Here is a 23,226-nt window from a genome sequence, read left to right as displayed (position 1 = left end):
TTATGAACCCGGATAAAGATTTTCAAGTCTATGTGAGCATCACGTAGAATGTTGTCAAACAGGTTTCAAGCACCAGCTAGGATCGAGCATGGTAATGTAGAATAATCGGGTGAATTAATAATGTGCTATAACTTGGAAGTAAAATCATTCTGTAATTAATTGTGCTATGTATGCTTTTAAGCTCCAATGTATCCAATATTCACCAGCTGAATATCACGCTCCATGTAAATGCATATTAAACATGACATTGGGGGAATGAACCAAAAAAAGGAAAAAATTAATAAAAAGGAGAAAAAAAAAAAAACCAATCAAGCCTGCTCACTCTTCTTCCCCTTGAACAGACCCTTAACACGATCAACAATCAATCCAGCACCACCAAAGAGGTACCCAAGACCAAAGCCCCAACCTCTCACACGAACGGTGTAAATAAAGAAGTAAACCAAAGCCCAGTTAATAATAACAAAAGCCAAGAAGATACCAAAACAACGCCACTTATCACCAGCATGGACATTCAGATTGGCCATGTACTCGGACCCGTCCTTATAGGGACAATACTGGCAATCAGATGTAGCATCAGGGTTAACCAGATACCCAACCTTAGCAAGCTGACTAACAAAGTCACCAGCATAAGCCTCACAACTCTGACCAGGCGGGGGATTGAAATGCGTCGCTTCCTGGGTCGCACAGTCGACCTGGACAGCGGGCAAAACGGCAGAGAGGACACCACGCAGCCACCAGGTAGTCGGGTTAACGTAGTACATCCAGTATTTCCAGAAGACGGGGTAGTTGGCGTAGGGACGGACGATACCGTTGAACAGGTTGACCATGACGAAGAAGAAGGGGAGGACGTTCGAGATGACTGTAAAGGAGGGCGCGAAGGCGCAGATCCATTGGCCCCATGATGCTTGGAAGAGGAAGAAGAGCATTGACATGAGGAAGACGTAGCCCGCTGTTGAGGAGTCTGTTGGGAAGCCGACGGGGTAGTACCACAGCAGCCAGTAGATCAGACCTGAGATGATGGCTGCTGGAATTTCGCAAACGACGTTTGCTGTACAGAAGGCGACCCAGCCGTAGATGCGGGACGGGTACTCTCTGGCTTCCCAGAGGGCGCGGTTGATATAGAATTTGGGGACGATGGAGTTCAGGACAATTGGCGGGATTAGGATGATTAGGAAGACGGAGAACATGCGGTCTTGCATGGATGCCACTGTATTGGGGAGCATCCAGAAGGTGAAGCCGTTGAAGATGCCGATGATGACGCTGACGAAGAGTTTGCCGTAGTAGTAGGATGGGTCACGCCAGTAGTTGAGGAAGAGACGTTTTGTGAGTTGGATTGTTTGGGTGGAGGTTGGCGCGGCGAATTCGTTTTGGGTGCCGTTTGATTGCTCGATGGGGATTTTGCTGCGCTCTGTGCGGATGCGTTCGATTTCAGCCAGCATGGCACGGTTTTCGTCCGAGTTGCGCCATTCTTCGTTCCAGTCGACGTGTTTGCCGTTGCGCTGGGTTGCTTTTGCGGCAGTTTCGAGGATAAATTCGGCGACATTCTTGGAGGGTGGACAGACGAAGCCGCGATCGCCAAAGTACTTGATCACTGCGGCGCCTTCCTTGCCGACGGGGCCGAAATAGAACGTGTTACCGCCGGGGTTCAGGGCGAGGATCATGTCAAATTGCTGGATGAGCATGGAAGAGGGCTGGTGGATGGTACAGACGATGGCTTGACCAGCTTGGGAGAGCTTCTTGAGGAATCGGACAATTGAGAACGCGGCCTGACTGTCGAGACCACTAGTAGGCTCGTCAAGGAACAGAAGAAGACTGGGCTTGGCTGCAAGTTCCACACCGATGGTGACACGCTTCTTCTGCTCGACATTGAGAGAGCCGATAATGGCGTCCTGGATATCCTCAAGTTCCAAAAGGTTAATGATACGGTCGACATACTCGATCTTCTCCTGACGTGGAGTTTCACGGGGCTGGCGGAGGATCGCAGAGAACTCAAAAGCTTCACGAATGGTCGAGGTGTTATCGTGCAGATCCATCTGCTCACAGAAACCAGTACCACGCTGGAAGTCAGGTCCAAGGTTGTGGCCATCGACGAGCATTTCTCCAGTGACGACACCCATCTTCTGGCGCTGAGCCAGAGTGTTCAGCAGAGTAGTCTTCCCGGCACCGGAGGCACCCATCAGAGCAATCATGACACCAGGCTTAGCGTAGCCATTGACATCGTTGAGAAGCTTGCGTGTTCCGTTTCCGTAGGGGACTGTGTATTCAACGTTCTGCCAGGTGAAGCAACGCTCACTCTCGGAAAGACGGCTGAAAGCAGCATCCTCACCAGAAGAGCCCTTACCCTGGGCGAGAGCGGCATTGTCGGTGGCGTTGGCGACCTTCTCCTCATCGTTCCCGTTGGTAGTCTGAGCAGCGATATTCTTAGCACGCTTAGACTTCTTGAAGACCAGAGCACCGCCACCACCGCCGCCGAACGAGAGGAACTCAGCTGCCCAGATAGTGACCAGGATGTACAGGACAGTAAAGGCAATGATGACACCGAAGTTACGCCACATGTGGTGACGCGTGAATTGGAAGTTGGTTGCCAAGTACTGAGATCCAGAAACAGAAGTACTACCAAGAGTTGATCCAGTCAGAGCACAGCCCTGGTACTGCGGGTCAACATTAGGGCCCTGAGGAACCAACTGAGATGGGTTGCACTCCATATTACGACCAGTGAACTCATTCGTCAAAACGGACTCGTAACTGTACGAGATCGGGTTCACATAGAACAACCAACCGAACCAAATCGAATCAGAGATCAAGCTCTGCTTGGGGATCACATAGCCGACGTAGATAATGAGCAAATTCAGTCCAATACCAGCGAAACGAACCGCGTCATCGATGGTCGGCGACAGGGCAGCGAACATGCGGTAGAGCGAAGTGATGCAAATAGTAGTCGTGTACACGAACAGGAAGTAGATGAAGAATTTGGAAACATCCACATCGAGACCAGTCATGAAGTAAACGATAATCGTAAACGGCACAACCATGCAGAAGATAGCCGGGAAATCAACCACCACACGGGCAATCGAGACAGCAGACGGACGGTAGAAAGCGTAATCCTTGTGACGGGCAACAATGCTACGTCCAGTCACAGCAGGCATCAGCTCGGTCAGCTGGAGCCAACCAAGGAACAGAATCGAGAAGAAGAGAGCACCACCACGCGAGAATGCACCGCTGGTATCGAGTGATTCTCCGTAGAACAGGGACGAGACAATGAGACCGTTAGAGATGATGATAAAGTACTTGGTGTAGAGAGACGTCTTGTCACCCCACAGCAGCCAGAACTCACGCTGCACACAGGCCATGACCTGGCGCACGAGCGAGACGGTGTACGGCGACTTCTTGGAGACGGTCTTACTCTTCGATTGAGCAACAGTCGACTGGAAGCGACGGGTATCCTCCTGTTGGGTATCTTGGAGACGCTTCTCATAGCTGGAAACATCATCCTCGATATACTTGTGGGAGGCGCTGTTCTTGAAGATATTCTCGAGTTCCTCGGCGGTCTTGGGGGTAGACGCCTCACGGCCGGGCTGGAACTGACGGGCGTTGGGGTCGCAGAGGGAAGTCAGGAAGTCGGCAGTGGTGGATTGACTAGGGCAGTGGAAGCCGAGGTTGACGAAGTACTGGCGGGCCTCGTTGGCGGGACCTTGGTAGAGCATACGGCCGGCGTCGATGACCATGACCTTATCCATGAGCTCGTATATGCTTTCACCGGCTTGGTAAAGAGTGACGAAGGTTGTGCGCTTGCTGACGTCTGTCATGATGCGTAGAGACTTGGCGTAGTCCAGAGCGGTGCTGGCATCCAGACCGCGGGTTGAGTTGTCCCAGCAGACGACGGACGACTTGGTGGCCAGGGTTTCGGCAATACTGACACGCTTCCGCTCACCTCCCGACACACCGCGCACGTACTCGTTACCAACAAGTGTGTTTTTGGTGTGGCTGATACCGAACATCTTCAACAAGGCATCAATGATAACAGGAATATTTTCACGGTCATGCTTGCGGGTCTTGTTGATGAGGGAGAACTTCAGAGTCTGCCAGACAGTGAGAGAAGGGAAGTGCTGATCATCCTCCGGGTTATAGTTGACCTCGCCACGGAAGTACTTGTTCTGATCTTCAGACGAGAGACCGCCATAGCTGACCTCACCCTCAACACCAGCAAACGCAGCCCGGTCATTGGCAATGGCCTTGAGGAAAGTGGTACAACCCGCCCCAGGACGACCCAGCACGAGCATCATCTCACCCTCACGCACCGCACCGCTGAAATCATGAATCAAATCACGAACGGGGGCTTCTTGCCGAACCGCAACTGCGGCACGAACCGGCAGACGAGGTTATACAGATCCGGACCGAATGTTCCCACCACGGCGTGGGGGAGAGTACGCACAAACGATGCGCCAGTCTCGACACCCTTGACGGTGAGGTTCTTGAAGACCACACCGACCTTCTTGGCGGGTTCGCCGGCGGTGGTCCGGCGCTCCAGATGACCACCGATGAGGAACTCACCCAGATCGAAGTCCTCAGTCTCGACTTCGCTTTCCTCCTCCTTGCCCTTCTCCTCGTCGCGGCGGCTGGTGCGTGACTTCAGGCGTCGGGCACTCTTAGTGGTCGACCGGGTGCGGTGCAGACTGAGACGGGTCAGTTCGCGGCGCATTTCCTCCAGGTCTTCCATTGCGCCGCGGCGGGAGACAGGCTCGCCCTTCTCCTGCTCACCCCAGCGGCCATCTTCGCTTGCAAGAGATGAGCTCAGGGATGAGGAGGTGGAGGTCAATTTGATGGGTTCTGCGGTCTGGTTGTTGACCTGTTCGATAGAGGCGGACTGTTCGGAGGGCTCCTCGGAGTTTTCGGTATGGTGGTTTTGTCCATTGGAACCAAAGTTTTGGGCGGAGGACTCGTTGTGATAGTTCTGTCCATTCGAACTAGAGTGTTGGGCAGAGGAAGTATAAGTCCTGGACTCGGACACCGAGTGCTCCTGGTGAGAGTCCATTGCACGGAAATCGGCGTCCATGTCGCCTTGGTCTCTACTCTCAGGCAATCAATGACAGATTAATGATATTAGAGATGCTGATTAGGGTATATACAGCGGGAACAAGAAATGAAATAAAGAAAAAGGAGTGGAGAGTGATTAACAAGCAATTCAGACACAGTCCATGGACGTTCCGCATGGTTATATAAGAAGTGGCCGCTTTTTTCCAATCGCCATTAACTCCGAGATCGATTTGTAAGACACCAAAACAGGACGAAGAAGACAGACATGTGGGCTCTAGAACGGTGAAACCGTCGAATCAGGGAGAAGATATACGTTCGTTACATTCACAGAGCTATAGTGGAGTGCATGAGTCAGGGTTAATCATTGGGCGTCATCGAAGAATTTTCGCCGGAGTTAGACTAATTCCCGGACTTTACCCGATCAAATGAAAGTGGGCCATTTCTGCGTGCATACTGACTTTTCATTGGCTGTTAATCTGTCATCTCGACGGAATATCCATTCCTATCTTATCGTGCTGACCGCCAAGAGATGCAAACATCGGCTTTTATATTCCGCTAACATCTAATTACCTTGTAAGTCCCTTGATTGGTAATTTTTGATTGGAAATCGAGCTAATATTAGCTATTTCTTGGCATTTCATACGATTTAGCATTGATATATGGACCTAGGAGTACTGTACGGGACCATCATGCACAATGGTGATTCATTGTGAGTAATATAAGTCCGTGCACCTGACTAAGTCCACCCACCAAGGCGGTTCGCCACCGCACAAACCTGACTCAAGTTATACTTCCACCCGTTCATAAACCTGCAGTTCGGCGACTTTTAAGATCTGACCGATCCACATCGGCCAAACCGAGACCGGTGGCATCCCACATAATTGGTAATCGCATCTACTACATATGTATTGCGGCCCATACCGACAACCGACATGACTTGCTCACCCGAGAAATTGGCTAGTGGACGGGCAGTTCCGCCGGCACTAGATGTCGGAAATCACTTATGGTGCGCTTATACGGCTTAAGTATTCATTAGCCCTGAACCATGGCCATTAGGCCGCCTTCTTCTTAGTTTGTCGGGTTCTTGTGTTCCCATTTTTCATTAAATGCCGAATCGGTCTGGAACATAGCGCTGCAGGTCTCCACTCTAATGGCTTGTGCTGACTGTATCTGGTTTGCATGCCACGTTTTAGATATCTCACATGTTCGTGTTACATCCGACATGTAAGTTATATATATGTACGTACGATGAACGGTGAGACACATCGGGCATATCACTTGGGTTGCTACTCATACAGAACAAATTTTTAACCGAGGGTGGTGTTGGGCTTATTCTGATGTTTCATATGCGATATCCCTGTTACAGGATTTAGTACTATACACTTCTAACTCTTTCAGGTTAAATGCTATATCCAAATTAAGGCTTGCGCTTGGCCGCGGCTTGGGCGATGCGCTTCTGGATCTCTTCTTTGGAAAGGATCTTCACCGCGTTGTTGGAAAAGACGTAGCTGAGACCTGACCAGAGGGTGGTGCCCGCGACCAGGTACCTGATTTTTGGTTAGTACGAAAATGATAAAATGCTGAAAGATGCAACGCGACATAAGGCCATTTTTGAGCGACCCGAAAAAAAATAAGAACATGCAACAGTGAGGATTCGCTAGTGGTCACCCACCTAACTACTAACTCACCGGCGTGTGGCTTAAGTACGGCTGAGCGGACGGGAAGCCCTGTTCTCCACACCCTGTGGTCGCATGTACTTAAGAACGCCTTGATGTTGCTTAAGTTGGCCCAGGGGAGACTGGTTTTCCAACACAAAAGGAAAGGGAATAGAATGAAGCGAAAGAGAAACTTACTGGAATCCAGTCATGGCCTCGCTCAAATGCCAAGCACTAACAAACGCCTCGGGAACTACAGGCAGTGCGATCGCGCTACCAACCAGCACCAGCTGCAGAGCAGTATTGATCTTTGAGATCTCAGTAGGCTTGACCTCAGCCGAGGGGAGCGAGAAATCCCAATACCGGGCCATGGTCTTAGGTTCAGGGAGAGAGATCCAGCGGTAGTAGATGGCGGACATCGCAAGACCAACATCCCGACCGAGGATGATCACGGCCAACCAAACTATGTAAAGGTCAACATAAGAACCGCGCATGTCCATATCGACCACGAATACGAGACTTACCAGGGAGAGACCCGTTAACAGCCAGACACGCGACTCCAATTGTCATCAGCAGCTTATCAGCCATAGGATCGATGATGGTTCCAACCACCGTCTGGAGGTTATAACGCCGGGCGATATAGCCATCGACGAGATCGGTGATGCCTGCGTATGCGAACAGGGATAGCGCGGCAGTGTGGTAGTTGTGTACCAGGAGATACCCAACCAAGGGGGCCGCTAGTAGCCGGGAAAAAGTGAGAATGTTCGGGACAGTGTAGATATTCTCGTGTGAGCTGGCGAGGGGGATTCGCGCCAGAATGGGTTTTTTCTTAGGAGGCTCAGATCTGACTCGAATTAGTTGGGGTCCATGAATTTTCCAGTTGAAACTGTTGGGTGCTGCGACATGAAGTAGGCTGGGCACCTACGTTTCAGGGGCTTTGTTTTCTTCTGGAGATTTTGACCCGGACCATCTTTGCTGGGCGAAGAATGATGGTGGAATGAGGGTGGTGGTCCGGAGACAAACCTGGCTCTTCAGGCCGCTGGGAAATGGTTAAAATTGTACAGTTGAAGATGAGAGGGCGTGTCGTACCCAGTTGGCAACTGGCTCAATGTGGAAGGCCGGGTTGTGGCCATGCAGTGGAGTCCACTTCTCTGAAGAGCCTCCGCCCGGAACACATTAGATCTGATGGGAATCCGTGTATCCCGTAGCAAAATTTGAGATGCCTGCCGACTTGCCCGAAGGGGCAGCTGGGCTGCACATGAGGCGATCATGGTGACACAGATGAAAACAAATTTGGATGGACGGATGAAGTGTCGACACGCCGGGTAGAGAATGAAGCCGGTAATCTCAAGTATCACAATCGCTTCTGATCAAAGCTTTGCACATGCACAGTTGGTTTTGGACTATGCAATGCCACTTCAGGATTCGGGTGATAATGCAGTGTGAGGCACAAACAAGATCTGTTTAAAGAGGGTTCCCGATGATCCAGGGTGCAGATTCAAGGAAAGAAATAAGACAAATCAAACAAGCTGATCGCACAGGAGCCGCAAAAAACACCAGTATATGCTATAGTACAGGGAACAATCTGGCGGTTGTTAGCAGGCGAGGTCGGAATTTGGGTCGCGCACCCCGATCAGGCACACATACAAGGGTAATAAAACAGCAGAGGAGATCCTTCACGAGACGCAAAATGAACCAGAACCAGAGAGCTCTAAATCATTGCCTGTCGTTGATGAACTTTGGAGACCGCGAGGCGTCGAGTTCTGCCCGGCGGAATAGTTAATCCGGCCGTTCTGATATGTTGTTCCCCAGTCCCCGCCAAGGATCGACATCAACTCAACTACAAACGTGAAACTACATACCAGATGTGTCTAATTTTTAACTTGAAACTGTTTGAAGATGACAATATCATTTCACAAGTGACGGCCTAGAGCCGCGTCACAGTGAGCAATATGACTAGTGCTCACCTGACACCTATCCCACACCTGACACTCCAGGTGATGGGAAAACATCATCGCCAAGAGATGACAAAAAAAGCAAACTGGTCTTGTCTGTAGTCTAGTAAAATCATATATATGCCCGTACAGTAAGTTTCAACTTGTATACACTATACAAAACGGTGCATTTGAAGAGCCGATGGACAGCGAACAACAACGTTCAGCGGGGACCAGCGGTTTTGTTGCACTGCGGATGCCATCCCAACATGGCGTATACACCAACACCACCCAAAACGGGCGCCTGTCAGATTCACCCTCCCTAACCTCCATCGAAGACGCCCCTCCCAAGGAAAAAAGCCACCCGATCCCAACATGGCAAATCCACGCCTCCTCATCAACCGTGCTTGTATTTACGAGCGCCATCTGCCGGGCGATGCATATATTACCGCGCACGTGGAGCGTCTGCAACACGGGTTTTATTCGAGCAGTTCCGTTTCTGACAAGGATGCTGATCATGTTGATTTCCTCGCTATTGGGTTCGTTTTCCATTCGCCGCATACTCTCTCTCATCGCTTTAAATCTGCCTCGATCAAGGTCTCCGTTCATGGGTCGAGGGAGATGTCTCGGTCGCCTCTTTATCCAAATGGATACCCGCCTGGTAATCCGAGGTTCCTCATGCATGCGCCGCGTTTGATCTACGGCACTGTGTCTCCAGAGACGATGGAATGGACCTTCAGTCTGGCAGGGTCATTGGGTATATCGGAAATGCCAGTGAGCGCGAGTGTGATTCCCTCAGGAAGTGTCAACAGCCGATACAGACGGTACGAGATGATGCGCATTCAAGGGTCAGCGCGTACGCTGAAGAGTCAACATGGAGCCAGTTTCGACGTCGAGGCTGGGGAGATTTTTTGGTCCATGGAGGAGAACAACCTGCAGAAATCCGGTCTACCGCGTGAGTTCACCTTCGTCATGTTGGTTCAAAAGCCTACGGTTGATAGCCAGCTCGCTTTGTCAATTGAGGTCGAGCCTGTTATCGATGTTTGGTTTGGGAGTTACCCGAGTTGGATGCTCAATATGTCTGCGTATAAGCCTGCGCCTCGACGGGGTGTCGACTTTCAACAGGAGGTTGGTCAGCGGTTTGAACCTGTGGATCCAGTCCGGGGATTCAATTTTGCTACTCTTGAGAGTCAGTTTGATGACTACATTGCTATGCCTGGAAGGAAGTTCAGCCGTCAGGTATGTTTAACTTCATGAGCTGACCAGCAGATTCCACGTATCCAATGAGGAAGAAAGGCTAATGTTATCTTTCCTCCTTACGAAGATGCAAATCCCAGTAGACCCAGGGTTCCCAGAAAACAGACCACAGCAACCTTATCCCGGTCAATATGGTTCCATTAACCCATATCAGCAACAACTCCAAAACCAAACAAACAATCTCTCCCTCCAGAACAATGGCCTATCCCTACAAAATAACCTCCTGCAAACAACCCTTCAACAGCTATGGAACAACACCCAAAGTCAATACCAGGGCCAGGGCCAAGGCCAAAACCAAACACAACCCCATTATCAACCTCCACCCCGAGCCTCTACTCCAACTATCATAGCTACAGCACCCAATATGACAGGTCTCCCAACAGCAGAGGCAGCAACAAATACCCTCAATATCAGACTACTACTAGATAACCCGATGTTATCACATCTCCCGAATCTCAACCACAAGATGAACATGTACGAAAATACACGCAGTCCTCGTGCATCACCGCTTGCGCGGCGAGAGGAAAGCTCAAAGCAGTCCCAGCCACAGCCCCAGTCTCAATTGAGAAACGCCCCTCATCCAAATCTCAGAACAAAAGGCCTGTCAACAGATAACGACGACGTCTTCCTGGGCGAAGAAGCAAACTCTGGGCTGGAAAACGAGGATGACTTTGGTCATTTGTCATCTCCCTCGCCACAACGACAAAGAGAGAGTCTCCGTTCTCAAAGACCAAGGTCGGGGATCACACTTCAGGAGATTCGTGACGGAATAAAGGATGAGGAAGAAAGGGAACAGTATGCGGACTCTTCATTGCAACTGCAATTGCAGACTCGAGCAAGGAGGCAGAGTCATTCTCAGGCTTTGAATCAGGGTGCCTGTCCGACTCCTGAACAGAGACTGCAGCCTTGTCGGAGGAATTCAAGGGCGAATGCTGCTTTTGGGTCTGGGAATGCTTGTGGTGGAAGCCGTTCCGGTAACAGTGTCGGATATAGTGATCGGCGGATTATGAGAATGGCTAACTCGCCGTTGTCAACTTCTTTGCTTGCGGCTTTGGCCGAGAAGTGAGTATAGATGTTGATCTTCTTTCCGATTTTATTCTTTTGTCACGGAGCATATTTGTCATTAGCGACGCAGCGTTGTCCTCGCGTATGTGCGTGGAGATTGTATCTGTATTTTTCGGGAGGCTTTTGTTACTTACTTCTTTTACGGTATACTTATTTCTGCTCCTTTCTTGTTGGTGTTGGTGTTGATAAATTACTTGGTTGCTTTTGATTTGGGATACCCAGCGTTAGTCAGTATATATTGAACTTTGAATATGAATGGAATAGGAGCCGTAGTTGGTTCGGCTTTTTTTTTTTTTTTTTTCGATACTACCCGCGGATATGTCACCAAACGGCTTCAAAATGGCCCGTTGACGGATGTTTCTGTCCTTAGATGAGACGCTGCAGAGCCAGGAGGCTTAGTGGGGTCTACATGTCAAAGCGTCAACCCCGCCCAGTCTGGTAAAAGCCTCAACTCCTCAGTCTCTTTAGAATCTGCCCATTTCGAGTCCACATTATTGTCGCCCTGCTAGCGTATTGCCGTAATGTCTGGCCTTGAGGCCCTCGGCATCGCCGCCAGTATCATACAGGTCGCTGATTTGGGCACTAAATTATCTGTCAAACTCTTCTCCCTCTACCGGCGGGTTAAGAACGCCAACGACACTGTCCAGCTCTTATCAAACGAGATCGCACTCGTTAGTGCCATTTTGCGTGAGCTAGGCGACAATTTGAAGGAGAAGGAGTCATCTAAACTCTGTTCAGATGAGGCATTTCGCACTCTAGCCCTTGTTCTGACTCAGTGCCAGGACGTACTTGGACAGATCCAGAGAGTGGTTGATAATAATGAGCAGGCTGGAAAGGGTCGCTTTCAGCAAGTCACTGGAAAGTTCCGGATAGTACTACTTGAGCCGAACTTGGATCAATTAAAAAGTACCTTAGAAAGGCTGAAGTCGACGATGCTACTTCTGCTTAATGTGATCATGTACGCGGGTCAGATCCGAAGGTATGTTTGCTGCTCGCCTCTATGAATCCTTATTCATGTTTCATCAGCAACAATATTCCAACCATAGTCCAAGAACAGCGTGACTTGCTGGAAAATTTGTTAGAAGAAAGACAAGCTCGAAACCAAAAATCACGGCAGGGTCATACAGCCATGGAATCTTCTCAAGGTCTCTCGACAGAGACGACACACAGCAGGCCAGCCCACGGTAGTGCCGACAAAACGTATAATCATAAGCACGATCCAAGAACCCACCGATCGATCTTAAGGAATCAATCTTCACGGGATTCAGTGGGATCCACGGACAATAGTGAAGGTCAGATTGGAGCCCACATAGCTACGGAAGGCAATACCTCCACTGAGCTCAGGGAATACAATATCCTTATACAAAGCATGCTTGATGAGGTTGAATCATGCAAAAGCAAGCTTGAGAAAGATAGGCACTCACGAATCAGGGATGGTGTCCTAAATATCCACTCCGGAGAGATCACGCGATTCCAAATCGAACATGGACCCTCGATTTACATTGATCACTCGCTTTTTGCGTACGTGCGCGTCATTCCTTCCCCCTTAATGTAAACCTCGCTGACATTAATAGCGTCCAAAAATCTAACAACAGCCTCAAGCCAAAATTCACTAGTCCTTCTCCTGCCCCGGCAAGCTCATACCATTCATCACAATCGACGAAAAGGTTCATGGAAGACTTCAACTCAGACGAATCGGATTTATCCGAAACCTACCTGGCCATTCGTGGCCGGAAAGGCCGCACCTCATTCAATCATCCCCAAGAAGCCAAAGGAACCTCCCCGATGTCGGTGCAACAATCCTTAAGCAAGTACCACTCACTCAAGCTGGGCAAACGGCGTTCTTTCGAGCGAATTAGGCCAGAGATGACCATATTCGACGAGCAGGTGCAAGGCAACAAGCCACGACCGATACGGCGGTCAGCGTACGATGATTCGGATGGAGAAGAAGGCGTGCGGTCGTCGTCATGGTATGTTGCCAGCGGGGTCTCTCGCGAATCCTCTCCCTTCCAGCGCGATCACGAGCTTGTCATGGACCAGCACATTCTCGAGAGGAACGACTCCCGCCATGACATAGAGATCTGGAAGCAGCAGCAGGAAATCGAGCGTCTGGAGCGTAAGCTGGAACAGGAGCGTATCTCGCAGAAGGAAAAGGAACGCTACCAAAACAGCAGCACGGGACCCTGCATAAGTGACCAGAACCACTCGCCCAGGCACCACTCCCGGGATAGCTCCCGTCCATACAGGCCACCTGGCTCTCAACGGCTGCTGGAAGACCAAAACATATCATCCATTGACAGCAAAGATAATGCGCGGCAGACTGTCACCATTGGTCCACCTGCACAGGAAGATGCTAATGCTACAATACCCCCCAAGGGTATCTTGCAGCCTCAGCGTGAAAGCTTTCCTGAAGGACCAAATCCGCTAAGTGAGGGTGACCCTCCGTTCGAACAGGCCCACAAGAAGGACCTTTTGCCTGACCAATGGTGGACCAAAATTGACCGGCGATTAGTCAGTCCTGCGGCATTGAGGGCTGGTCATGAGCTATTCGAAGAGCGGACGGATGCCATCGTTGTGCTAAGGGTCTTAAGCAAAGAAGAGATTCAGGCATATGCTGCCAAGACATTAGAGCTCAGTGGCTGTTCCTCTGCTTACACCACTTCCAATAGTAGTGACAATGAACGTGCGCCTGGGAATGAATCGCCAGAGAGACTACCCATCTTCGACATTGCTCCACAGGAGAGCGCGATGTCTGGGCGACGCGATGATGATGACTACAAACAGAACTTTTTTGAAGACTTCTTGCTGCCAGGCAATGTCGAAGAGTTGTTGACGCAGTGGACCACTCTTAACAAGCAAGAGATTCAGCGTGGTCAGTTCTCGGCAGATTAGTCGGTCACTTTCCTAGGCTAGCCACACATTAAGGGGAATGGCTGGGAACCCTAAGAATAAATGACCACCAATAGATCAAACCAACAACTGCACCATTGGAAAACGTCTTGGTGCGGCCGTACAACATGAGTCATAAATTTGTATACCGTTCCCTAAAGTCTTAGGCAGTTTCTACACGGGCCCGATGTGAGTATACTTTTTTATACAACGTTTTCGCTCCACTTCGGCCTCTCTTTTCTCACCTCTTTTTTGCCTATTTTTGAGTGCCTCTAGTTAATCATATAGATTACGTAAAGATAGGGGAGTGAAAGGACTTACGACCTATAACTGTAAGAAAGCCGTAGTGTTGTATTAGAGATGTAAGGGGAGTTGTAATTTTACCATCTTGCTACCGGCAGAATTAGTTTTGAGCTGATGGCGATAGACGGCAGGCAGTACTGGACGGCGTTCTGAGCTCGGGTGGGGTCCAAGCACGTGGGTTCTTTGGGCTCGAAGAGGTAGAGAAGGATTAAATCCAAGATCTCTAGACTAAAAGAGTCCATCTCTGAAATGGCCTCGTAAGAGTAATGTTGCAAGGAGATCAGCATGGAGAAGGGTAGTCTAAGGTGAGGATAAAAAGGCCCGTCCGTCTTTCGCGGTTAACCGGCACATACGCAAACGCATTTGCTCAATTTTGAATGGGATAAATTACAATCTTATAGCTCGGCAGCTCTTTAGAACAGATTTTGGCTAAAGCTTTGACAACATAAATTCTCATTCAATACATTGCGCTGGTTCTTTATTCCCTTCCTTCTCAATATATACAGTATACCCCAAGGGGTTCGTGTTGGGGCTCCACGTCGTCTTCATGGCCGACTTGTTTACCAAATACCTAGGATGCGTCAGTAAGACATTCACTCGATCATTCACCACCTATTTGTTTCTATTTCGTATTTTCTACAAATGTTCATATTGTTGTCGCAGCAACAATACGCGCTGGTATCTTGAAAACAGGTATAGGTATTACCTGGGTATTATGGGAACATTGCGCATTGGAACCAAAGGAGTATTATGACCATCGGTTTATTACCATAGAACCTGAAAACGAGTCCCAATCTCTCCCAGCAGAAATTGTTGAGAACACGGTATATATCAAGTGGTATCGTGCTCAAGAGTCTGACCATTTGAGGCCTACAGCATCGAGCTTCACTAGATCAAGGATTAAGCTACCGTGTCAAGTGTTACTCTAGGTACTTACTGGCTTCACCACATAAAGTGATCTAGTCGAAATCCGGTATGTACGACGCTGTATTTATGGATAGAAAAATCTGGAAAGACCAAGATCAAGGCTAGCGCGGAGTAGCTAAAGATTTACTGTGTTTCCTTGAAGATTCGGCTGAGCGCGTCCACGAATGTAATTATGTACTGTATTACGATATCTATTTTTATCCTGAGCCTCGATCGTTCAGGGAAGAGTATCTTCGCTTGATAGAGCGAAGTAAAATTGACAGATACATAGGCCCGTCAATTTCTAAAGGGCAACTAGAAATTTGATTCAGGGAGGAGGACCAAACGCCAGAATCTCTGGGGGTAAAAGAGTAAACCAGGATAACTTACAAGATACCACAGTCTATGTAACGTATCGGGACTAGTGGCGTCTTGGTAACGCTTGTTTCTGTCAAGCCATTCTCTTTAAGCCCCACTTTCCCAAGCAAACTTAGCTGAATTGCCGAGCTTGGCACAATTAATATTTGCACGGAGACCTTTGCAAGATTCATTCAACATTAGACTTGATGAAGCTTCCCCTGAGTTTGGCTTTAGGCACATTTATACTTCAAAGCCACCAGCACTGTTTTACTGCGGAAGGGTGCATACTGTGTTCAATAAAATACATGCAATTATAATTATATATGCCAGATATATCAGGCCGAGATACTTTGGCTTTAAGGAACTAGATATGATGAATCCCAAGAAACAGCCATCTTAGCTCTAGTTGTTGGCAGCAACCTCAAGAAGGTTGTCCTGACCAAGGGCGTTTTGGGTGTAGCGAGCGTTGAACTTGAGCACCTTCTTCACAGCGTTGTAACTCTGAACGTTGAGAGGGAGAGGCTCGGTGCTGATGAACCAGGCAACATCCTCAGAGCAAGGAGGGGTGGTGAGAGATCCGGAGTACTCGTAAATTCCGTGGGTCTTCAGGTGGCTGGTGAGAGCGGCAAAGTTCAGAGCTCCGGTCTTGGTGTAGGTACCGGGAGTGGCGATGTCCTCAATGTGGGCGAACACGGAGTCGAACAGGGGAGTGGAGTAGCCGAACTGGGAGAGCTGGAAAACAAAACCGACCACAGCAATGGAGCCAGCTGGTATGATAGTTAGTTTCTTATATGATTCTCGGGGATGAAGCTTTATATGTACCGGAGTTCTCGAAAACAAAGTGGACTTCCATGGGGAAGTACTCCTCGTTCACACGGTGCTCGCTAGGAGTGTGGAAGTGGAACTGAGCAAGCTGGTAGGATCCCTTGCTAGTGACCAGGGTGCCGTTGGTCAGAACGACCTCTAGGCCAGAGCCCAAGTTCTCGAACTTGGCCTGATCAGCGTTGGGAACGTTGAAACGAAGAGAGTTGGCAGTGGCATAGTCGATGTCCTCGGTGACAATGTCAATGGGGGACTGGCGCTTGCCGTGGGAGCAAGCAGAGTTCCTTTCCTTGTCCAAGCCATACCAGTTGAGAGGTCCACCGGCGTTGGTATAGTTGTAAGAGTTGACGTCGACAGTGCCATCAGCTGCACGGGGCAAAAGAGAGGTTCCGTGAAGACAAGAAGCAGACACGGCCGCAACAAGAGGAAGAACAGCAGCGGCAAACTTCATTTTGAGTGTGTGTGTGTGTGTGTGTGTGTGTGTGATTGATATTTGGTTATCAACGAACTGAAAACTTCGAGTTGTCATTCAGTCCTCCGCCGGGGGAACCCCTTTTATATCGCTGCGTGGATAAGTCCTTTGGAAATTCAAATGACCCGTTCCCCCTTAACAAGCCTAAGTGTACGGAGTATAGTGGAGATATCTGAGATGAGAGCAAGGGCATCGGTTCCCGAAGAACGCCGGCGACACTAGACCTATTGGACCTATGTATTACACTATGGATCATAGGAGAATGCCTATCAAGACACCCTGATCTGGACGATCGTTCAAATTCTACTGCGAGAAGTTTAGCAGCAACCAGTAGCAACTGACACTTACCGCAAAAGGCCATCCCAATCCACTCGGTTCTCTGGATGTGGGTTATATTGTTATTTTGGAATCACCGAAAACAACTAACAGTGGGACTATATTCGTATTTTGGGCTCCAATATCTTAATCATGTCACGGGGACTTGATCTCTGCATTTACGCACTTAGGTTACTTGTTCAGGATTTGTTAGCCGCAATGTTCTGCATGATGCCACTTCATTGTATAGCGAGCAAAGGGCTTTTGACGTGGGGCATCTAGCCATCCTGTTCAGCCATGCCGGATTTCTACGGCTACCGGGCAGATGGGTCATATTGTAGGCAACATCATGGAATCCAGATAATGACGGACACAGAGCCTCTTGGCGTAATGTATCTGGGTGCTGTGAGCATGCACAATTTCATCCATATAGTGAGAACTGCATGTTTATGGTGTTCTGATATCCTAATGGCTTACTTAAAAGTACAGCATTAGTGAGCCAGATCAAATGTACAATTCAATGATTTTTTACTAAAGTACGGGGATGGAGGTCAAGATGATGTGGCAGCACTTGCATATCAACTTCAAGCCTCAGCAGCGCCACCATTCTCACACCCGGGGTACGCAACCAAGCCCTTGCTTCGGTACCAGTGGATTGGCAACACCAAAGGCCTCGTAAGGCAGTACACCAATCCAAGCTCCGCCGGATTACTTTGTACTATTCTGGTATGGTGCCGTGACGAGGTGGACAAGGGATACTAGCGCCAATAAGTTCTTTATGAGAAGGGATCGCCGAAGTTGCTAGATCAAGATCATGCCGAGGCTTTTCGACTGGAGGCTCGGTGGACATCATTTCCACTTGACACTATTATATTACATCCCTCCCCTTCAGGAGTTACCAGTCATCGAGAGTCTATACAATTTCCCCCAACACTCCCGTAATGGAACGGTGTTGTGAGAGCGAGGTAGCAAATTGCGCAAATTTGCAAACTGAGGAGTGGATGTGTTCCACCATACGGGGCTTTTGGTGTGGAAATTTTATCTTACAAAATATCTTCCGCGGCTTGAGATTTGCTGATCTCTCCATCAGAATTAGATGAGATCCGCTCTTGTGAACTGCAGTATCCACACAAAACCATCCCACGTACCCGTGTATCGTTCCTGTGAACCCGTATTTTCTTGCGTAGCGGATAGGCCGGAAAGAGCCCAAAAGGATTACCACCGGGTAAGTCCAACCCGAGCGGGTCAATCTTCTGGAACAAAACACAATGGGTCAGACCTCACTTTAACCTCCTTAAGCCACAGATCGACATATTGTACATGTAACCTCGGCACAATGGCACGGGTTGTATTGTGTTCTATGCGCTTGGTTGCCTTCCGTCCTCGAGAATCACAGAATGAGAACATAATGCAGTTCCTGAGCAAGTAAATACTTCATGTTCCGTAGAGGTGTTGCCGGACCTAGACTAACATGCATGTGAAAGTCACCGTGCCGTTCTATGTTTCTTCATTTCTCCAATCTGAAACCCGCTAGCCATACAGTTTAATGCTTGTCTCTATTGCGAATTTCCCTTACCAATGGCGACCCGGTTCAGCCCTGAACTAGCAATAATTGTGGGCATGTCTCCACGTCAGGGCTGACACCCCTGAGATCTATAATACGATCTTGTGTTGTGCGGAGTCTGTGGGTCGTCTAGAGATACGTGTAAATACGCGTTTAAAATAAGGCTGCGGTAATTTATGAGAAGTGCGTATCAGCGTGACAGAACATATAGTGGGCAGAGGCTTGTTTTATTCAGCAGAGAAGCTATAGCGAAACTTGTACAAAATTTTAGTTTGAGGTTATGTTTTGAAATGGAATTGGAAGAGGAGAGAGGACTGCAGGCTCCGGCTCCGTTTGACAAAGCTGTGCAGATTGACTGGGCTTTTGGCCGGGAGAAATGTTTGCCCAACAGTGCAAATAGATCCTAGCATAGCCCAGGAGGAATAACAGAACCCAAAGGTATGCAGGATGAACTAGAAACTTTATTAGTAAATATCACTGCCCGCTCAGTGGTCTGTCGATTTGTATCGGGTTTGGCAATATCTGAATTCCGAATTGCGGGTTACGTTTCTCCACATCTCGGCTACTAAAGGAACAGCAAGACACAGACAAGAAAAATCTACTTTTGGACTTGGTACCTGATATCGAGCGCATATTGAGAGTGGCCTACACAGGTTGGGGATCTTCTCAACGAGGACGGCTCTGACAAGAAAATCTAAGGGGTTACCGTGGCCTTGGTGAGGACCCATGAAAGGATGGGTAATTTAAATCTCACCGGGTTAGAGTGAAGGCAAGCACTTTATACTGAAACATGATATAAAACACATCTAGAAGCCTTATTATCCGGGAAGAAGATCCAAAAAGGCTAATACTTCAACATCTGGATTAACGTATCCTCAATCAGTATCAATGTTCTGCCAACAGAGATGGCGCGTGCTTCCACGGAATTTTCGTCTCTGCCCAGGCCTTTATCCGACGAGCGTCTTGTAATTCCTGGACCCAATGAAGCAGCTGTGAGGGAATACTGCATATGGCTGAAATCATGCGCTACCGACGAGCCGTATAAGGCTGATTTTCTGAGAAATATGCCACGTGATTTTAGAGAGTCGCCTAGACTGTAAACTGATACTCGAGGACCCAGACTCTGGCTTCTTCGTTTAGCACGGTGCGAAATTGGGGACAGCCCGTCGCTTCTGACACGATATCAATGAATGGGCTGTTGGGGAAATCAAACATGCCATTTGAGAACACTGTTGAATTCCTTGGCAGTGCCGAACATACTTGACAGCCAGGTTTTCCTATCTGTATCCCCAGGTGTGGGTGGCACCACAGAGGGTATTGACACTGTGGTATTAGGGCATTACGCACATTGGCTTCGGTAGAGGTAACTTATAGATTTTCCCTTCACTTCCGTCATAGCTGGTCATATAGGTACTAAAATTAGGAAGGTGTAGACATAATCCTGAATCTGGCTGTGATTGAATTGAATCATGAACCCCCTAAATTCACATTGTATTTGATTATGGCTTTCGTGAATTACATCTGGTCAATAAACGGGTCGTTGAATGTGGTTATTGCGAACGGAATGGCCTATGTCACCATTAAATGTCTCGCGTATGGTACTAAAGACCTCTCATTGATTAATCATCTTGATTATATTCCCATTGACTAACCCCACATAAAAGTTGACTTAACAGTGTGTAATACCGACGTAATAAAAAGCACCGGCTTTCCCGAAACTATAAGTATCTTAGACCCAGACCGAGCCTAGCTTATCTCTCAGCGTCATCAGAGAGACAAATACGACAGAAGTAAGTTCGATAAAATTTTGAACCATTGTTCTCCCTTCGACGCAAACAGTAATTTGTAAAATTTTCACCGGAACTGCGGAAGGCCCACTGCGGTAAGGCGGCCCGAACCCTGGTTTACCCATACCATTTCACCGTAGCTCAAAGCTTCAATCTCGAATTTAGATGAATTAGTCACACATATGGCTGAATAGGCTTAACTGAGAGATTCTTTATCAGATAGAATTTTGGTACACGAATTCTTGATAGAGGGATTACTGTCGACTCTGATGGCGATGCGTATCGGCGAGTATCAAGGGAACAAGCACCTGGAAGCACGGTACGGTTGGTTGATTATGCCAGGAGGCTACTCCTAGTGGGATTTATCCTACCACACCGTATAATCACATGACGATCCCTGTGCTCCGAAGACGCGTTTCCATATAAAAAAGTATGGTGGGTAAGGTAAGGTATTCGCTGAACCATGCTACCATAGCGCTAAGATTCCACAGCTGATATTCGACAATTACTTTTGCGTAACTATGACACAGTCTCTGATCTAGACACGATCTCTGGTCTATACGTTTGCACCCCCTGATGTCATTAATGAGACTGATGGGAGTTACTCAAACTAAACCTTATCCTAAATACTTGCTATAAAATTGTTTCACGTCACTGAATCACGGCAGAATCCTTCTTACTCTACCATATAACAGACCTGTGCCCCCATACAACCCCGCGCAATTGACAACTACTGCCTCATCTAATAAATCAAAATGTATCTTCCCTCCTCGACCTCCATCCTGAAGGCTTGGCTGGCCCTCCCGGCAGTCACTATAAACCTCTACGCTGCCGCCAACCCTATGTTACCGCCTCAATTCAACATGATTGACCCTGGAAACCATCCACCTCCTATCCCTGCCCCAGAACATAACTCCCTCCAAGGCCACACAATAGCCAATCAGCTCGCTAAGGACGGACCGCACCCAACTTCCGACATCCGCTATGGCCAGTGCTACTATTTCACCGACCCGAAGGGCGAGCACCTGGGTTCCGATGGTGGCGTGTACAGCTACCTGAAGTTCGGGTCTAAAAACTACCGGCGGCCGTTCCGTCTCTGTCAAGAACGAGATCAATGTTCGGGCGGGGGCCAGGTAAAGAACCGCGGAAAGTTCTATCTGCAGGACTACCAGGGCTCATCCTGGGCCAAGGGCAAGAATACGGTCGCAGGTAATGAATACGGCTATATGTACCCCAGTTTCGGCGGATGGACAAATTATCTGCGCTTCCAAGCGTATAGGGACTGTGATGTCCCCTTCGCTCCTGGTGGCGATTGTTACGTCCGATTGCATCTTGTTGACGAAAAGAATAATTATAACGGACTGGAGATCAACGGCCTCCAGTACCCCTATTTGAGTCTGAACGGGCAGCAGACCATCTCCGTCAGATTCAATGAGATAGAGTGCCCTGACGACGATGAACGGTATGAACTATAGTAAGAGAAGGAAGGGTCTGACTGGATTTATGGGGAAGGGTGATATGCCTAGCTCGTCATGAAGAGAGGAGATCATGAAAGGAATTGAGGCGTCTATGCAACCAACCGGCTAGAGGCATTAAAGTTGCAAGAGCACTGGAACAAAACCTACGAAATCTTTACATTTAGTCAAGCTTCGGTCGCTTCGGGTGCGGTTTTCTCCCCCGGGTTTTCCCACACCCTCAACGCAAATGCGAGAGCGACCTTTTGATTTGCTGATTGCGTCCTGTACTTCTGAAAGAAATACGCGTTCTCTAAAAATTTCTTAACGCTATAGCTAGGACTTTCTTATACTCTCGTTGGTCTGCTAGGTCCTGCGAAAACTGCATTAAAGATCTCGATTCTCCACTTCTATGAGACCTTAGGTCTCCAGGGGTTCGGTTAACACCCGTGGAAAGGCTAATGCCAACTATAATGAATGCCGCGTCCGGTCTAAACTGATCAATGGTACTTGCGAATTCTCCGCGGTCTATTGTAATTTCAGCGAGCCGTTGCATTCCAAGCTTAGGGGAAAGCTATTCGTAACCAGCTCGAAGTGCGCGTCGAAGCCCTGACATCACCAGATCAGAGAAGCCGAGATAAAAAGTCGGTTCCTATCTGATTGGTGTAGAAAGTTCTGCAGAGGACAAATCTAATCAGGTATATACTGAAATCAAGCTCGGAACCATCATGAAAGCTCAGGCTGCTCGTCCTCATACAAATTTGGGTTCACGGTCAGCTTTATGGCGACATCAGAGGGAATAAGTTTGGTAAATAGACTAGATACTTCCCCGAACTTATTTCTGGAGATCGGCTGGTTGCATTCGTGCTATCAAAGAAACGTTTTGCAGGTGGGGACATTGGTGGGCTTAGACAGGATTCTTCTAATGATGCTCTATTGGCGAAATCTGTATAAAGCAAATGAACTAAATATACTAGAAATATGTTTTCTAGAGTTGTAGAGTTTGTAGAGCTCTTGTCCATGAGATATGGGTTGGCAATTCAATTTCAATGGAAGCAGTGGGGTAAATTGACGTTCTCAATTAACGTTCTCACCCATGGGAGGTCTCGAATCCAGTTCACCATTGTTACTTTAAGCATTCAGAGGGAAATATACCACACAAATTTTCATAGCTGGTTTTACACGAACGAAATCTATTCATGTACGCACGAGCTGCGGAAGTTTGACAGGGGTTGGTGAAGTTATGACTTTAAAAATGACTTCTCCGGGACGCCTGTGACATAGATTCATGCCCTGTCTGCTCTGTTGTCTGGACAGTGCTTGAGTATTGATACTGGACAAAAGGGCTCTTCCACATCAATACCAGCCGCAACCTTCCGGCACTTGAGTGGATCCATGGACATTCATGC

The 23,226-nt window shown here is 48.5% G+C and overlaps 6 protein-coding genes across 6 annotated transcripts; 3 read left to right on the top strand and 3 right to left on the bottom strand.

Moving 5' to 3' along the window:
• Positions 1-308: 308 nt before the first annotated feature.
• atrF (ABC drug exporter AtrF) lies at positions 309-5,053 on the bottom strand (the record flags this gene model as incomplete). The annotated part of the gene is made up of 2 exons (XM_058522491.1): positions 309-4,305; positions 4,368-5,053. 2 exons carry the CDS (start codon positions 5,051-5,053, stop codon positions 309-311), a joined length of 4,683 nt encoding a protein of 1,560 aa, XP_058365968.1.
• A 1,272-nt stretch (positions 5,054-6,325) lies between these two features.
• On the bottom strand, positions 6,326-8,163 carry N7446_013750 (cardiolipin synthase). The gene is made up of 5 exons (XM_058522490.1): positions 7,779-8,163; positions 7,615-7,728; positions 7,214-7,533; positions 6,888-7,152; positions 6,326-6,581 (listed from the first exon to the last, which is right to left on the bottom strand). The coding sequence occupies exons 1-5, from the start codon at positions 7,958-7,960 to the stop codon at positions 6,452-6,454; spliced, it is 1,011 nt and encodes a 336-aa protein (XP_058365967.1). The 5' UTR covers positions 7,961-8,163; the 3' UTR covers positions 6,326-6,451.
• Positions 8,164-8,537: 374 nt separating this feature from the next.
• N7446_013749 (uncharacterized protein) lies at positions 8,538-10,946 on the top strand (the record flags this gene model as incomplete). Its single annotated transcript, XM_058522489.1, has 2 exons — positions 8,538-9,862; positions 9,948-10,946. The coding sequence occupies exons 1-2, from the start codon at positions 8,999-9,001 to the stop codon at positions 10,944-10,946; spliced, it is 1,863 nt and encodes a 620-aa protein (XP_058365966.1). The 5' UTR covers positions 8,538-8,998.
• A 520-nt stretch (positions 10,947-11,466) lies between these two features.
• N7446_013748 (uncharacterized protein) lies at positions 11,467-13,837 on the top strand (the record flags this gene model as incomplete). The annotated part of the gene is made up of 3 exons (XM_058522488.1): positions 11,467-11,924; positions 11,972-12,466; positions 12,520-13,837. The coding sequence occupies 3 exons, from the start codon at positions 11,467-11,469 to the stop codon at positions 13,835-13,837; spliced, it is 2,271 nt and encodes a 756-aa protein (XP_058365965.1).
• A 1,968-nt stretch (positions 13,838-15,805) lies between these two features.
• Positions 15,806-16,676, bottom strand: N7446_013747 (carbonic anhydrase family protein; the record flags this gene model as incomplete). The annotated part of the gene is made up of 2 exons (XM_058522487.1): positions 15,806-16,170; positions 16,226-16,676. The coding sequence occupies 2 exons, from the start codon at positions 16,674-16,676 to the stop codon at positions 15,806-15,808; spliced, it is 816 nt and encodes a 271-aa protein (XP_058365964.1).
• A 4,442-nt stretch (positions 16,677-21,118) lies between these two features.
• Positions 21,119-21,838, top strand: N7446_013746 (uncharacterized protein; the record flags this gene model as incomplete). Its single annotated transcript, XM_058522486.1, has 1 exon — positions 21,119-21,838. The coding sequence occupies one exon, from the start codon at positions 21,119-21,121 to the stop codon at positions 21,836-21,838; it is 720 nt and encodes a 239-aa protein (XP_058365963.1).
• Between the last annotated feature and the right edge of the window lie 1,388 nt (positions 21,839-23,226).

Source organism: Penicillium canescens (genome assembly GCF_028828765.1).
Source record: "Penicillium canescens strain IBT 15451 chromosome Unknown utg000011l_segment0_segment0, whole genome shotgun sequence".
NCBI classification, from domain to species: Eukaryota; Fungi; Ascomycota; class Eurotiomycetes; order Eurotiales; family Aspergillaceae; genus Penicillium; species Penicillium canescens.
This window is presented reverse-complemented; position numbering and strand designations above follow the sequence as displayed.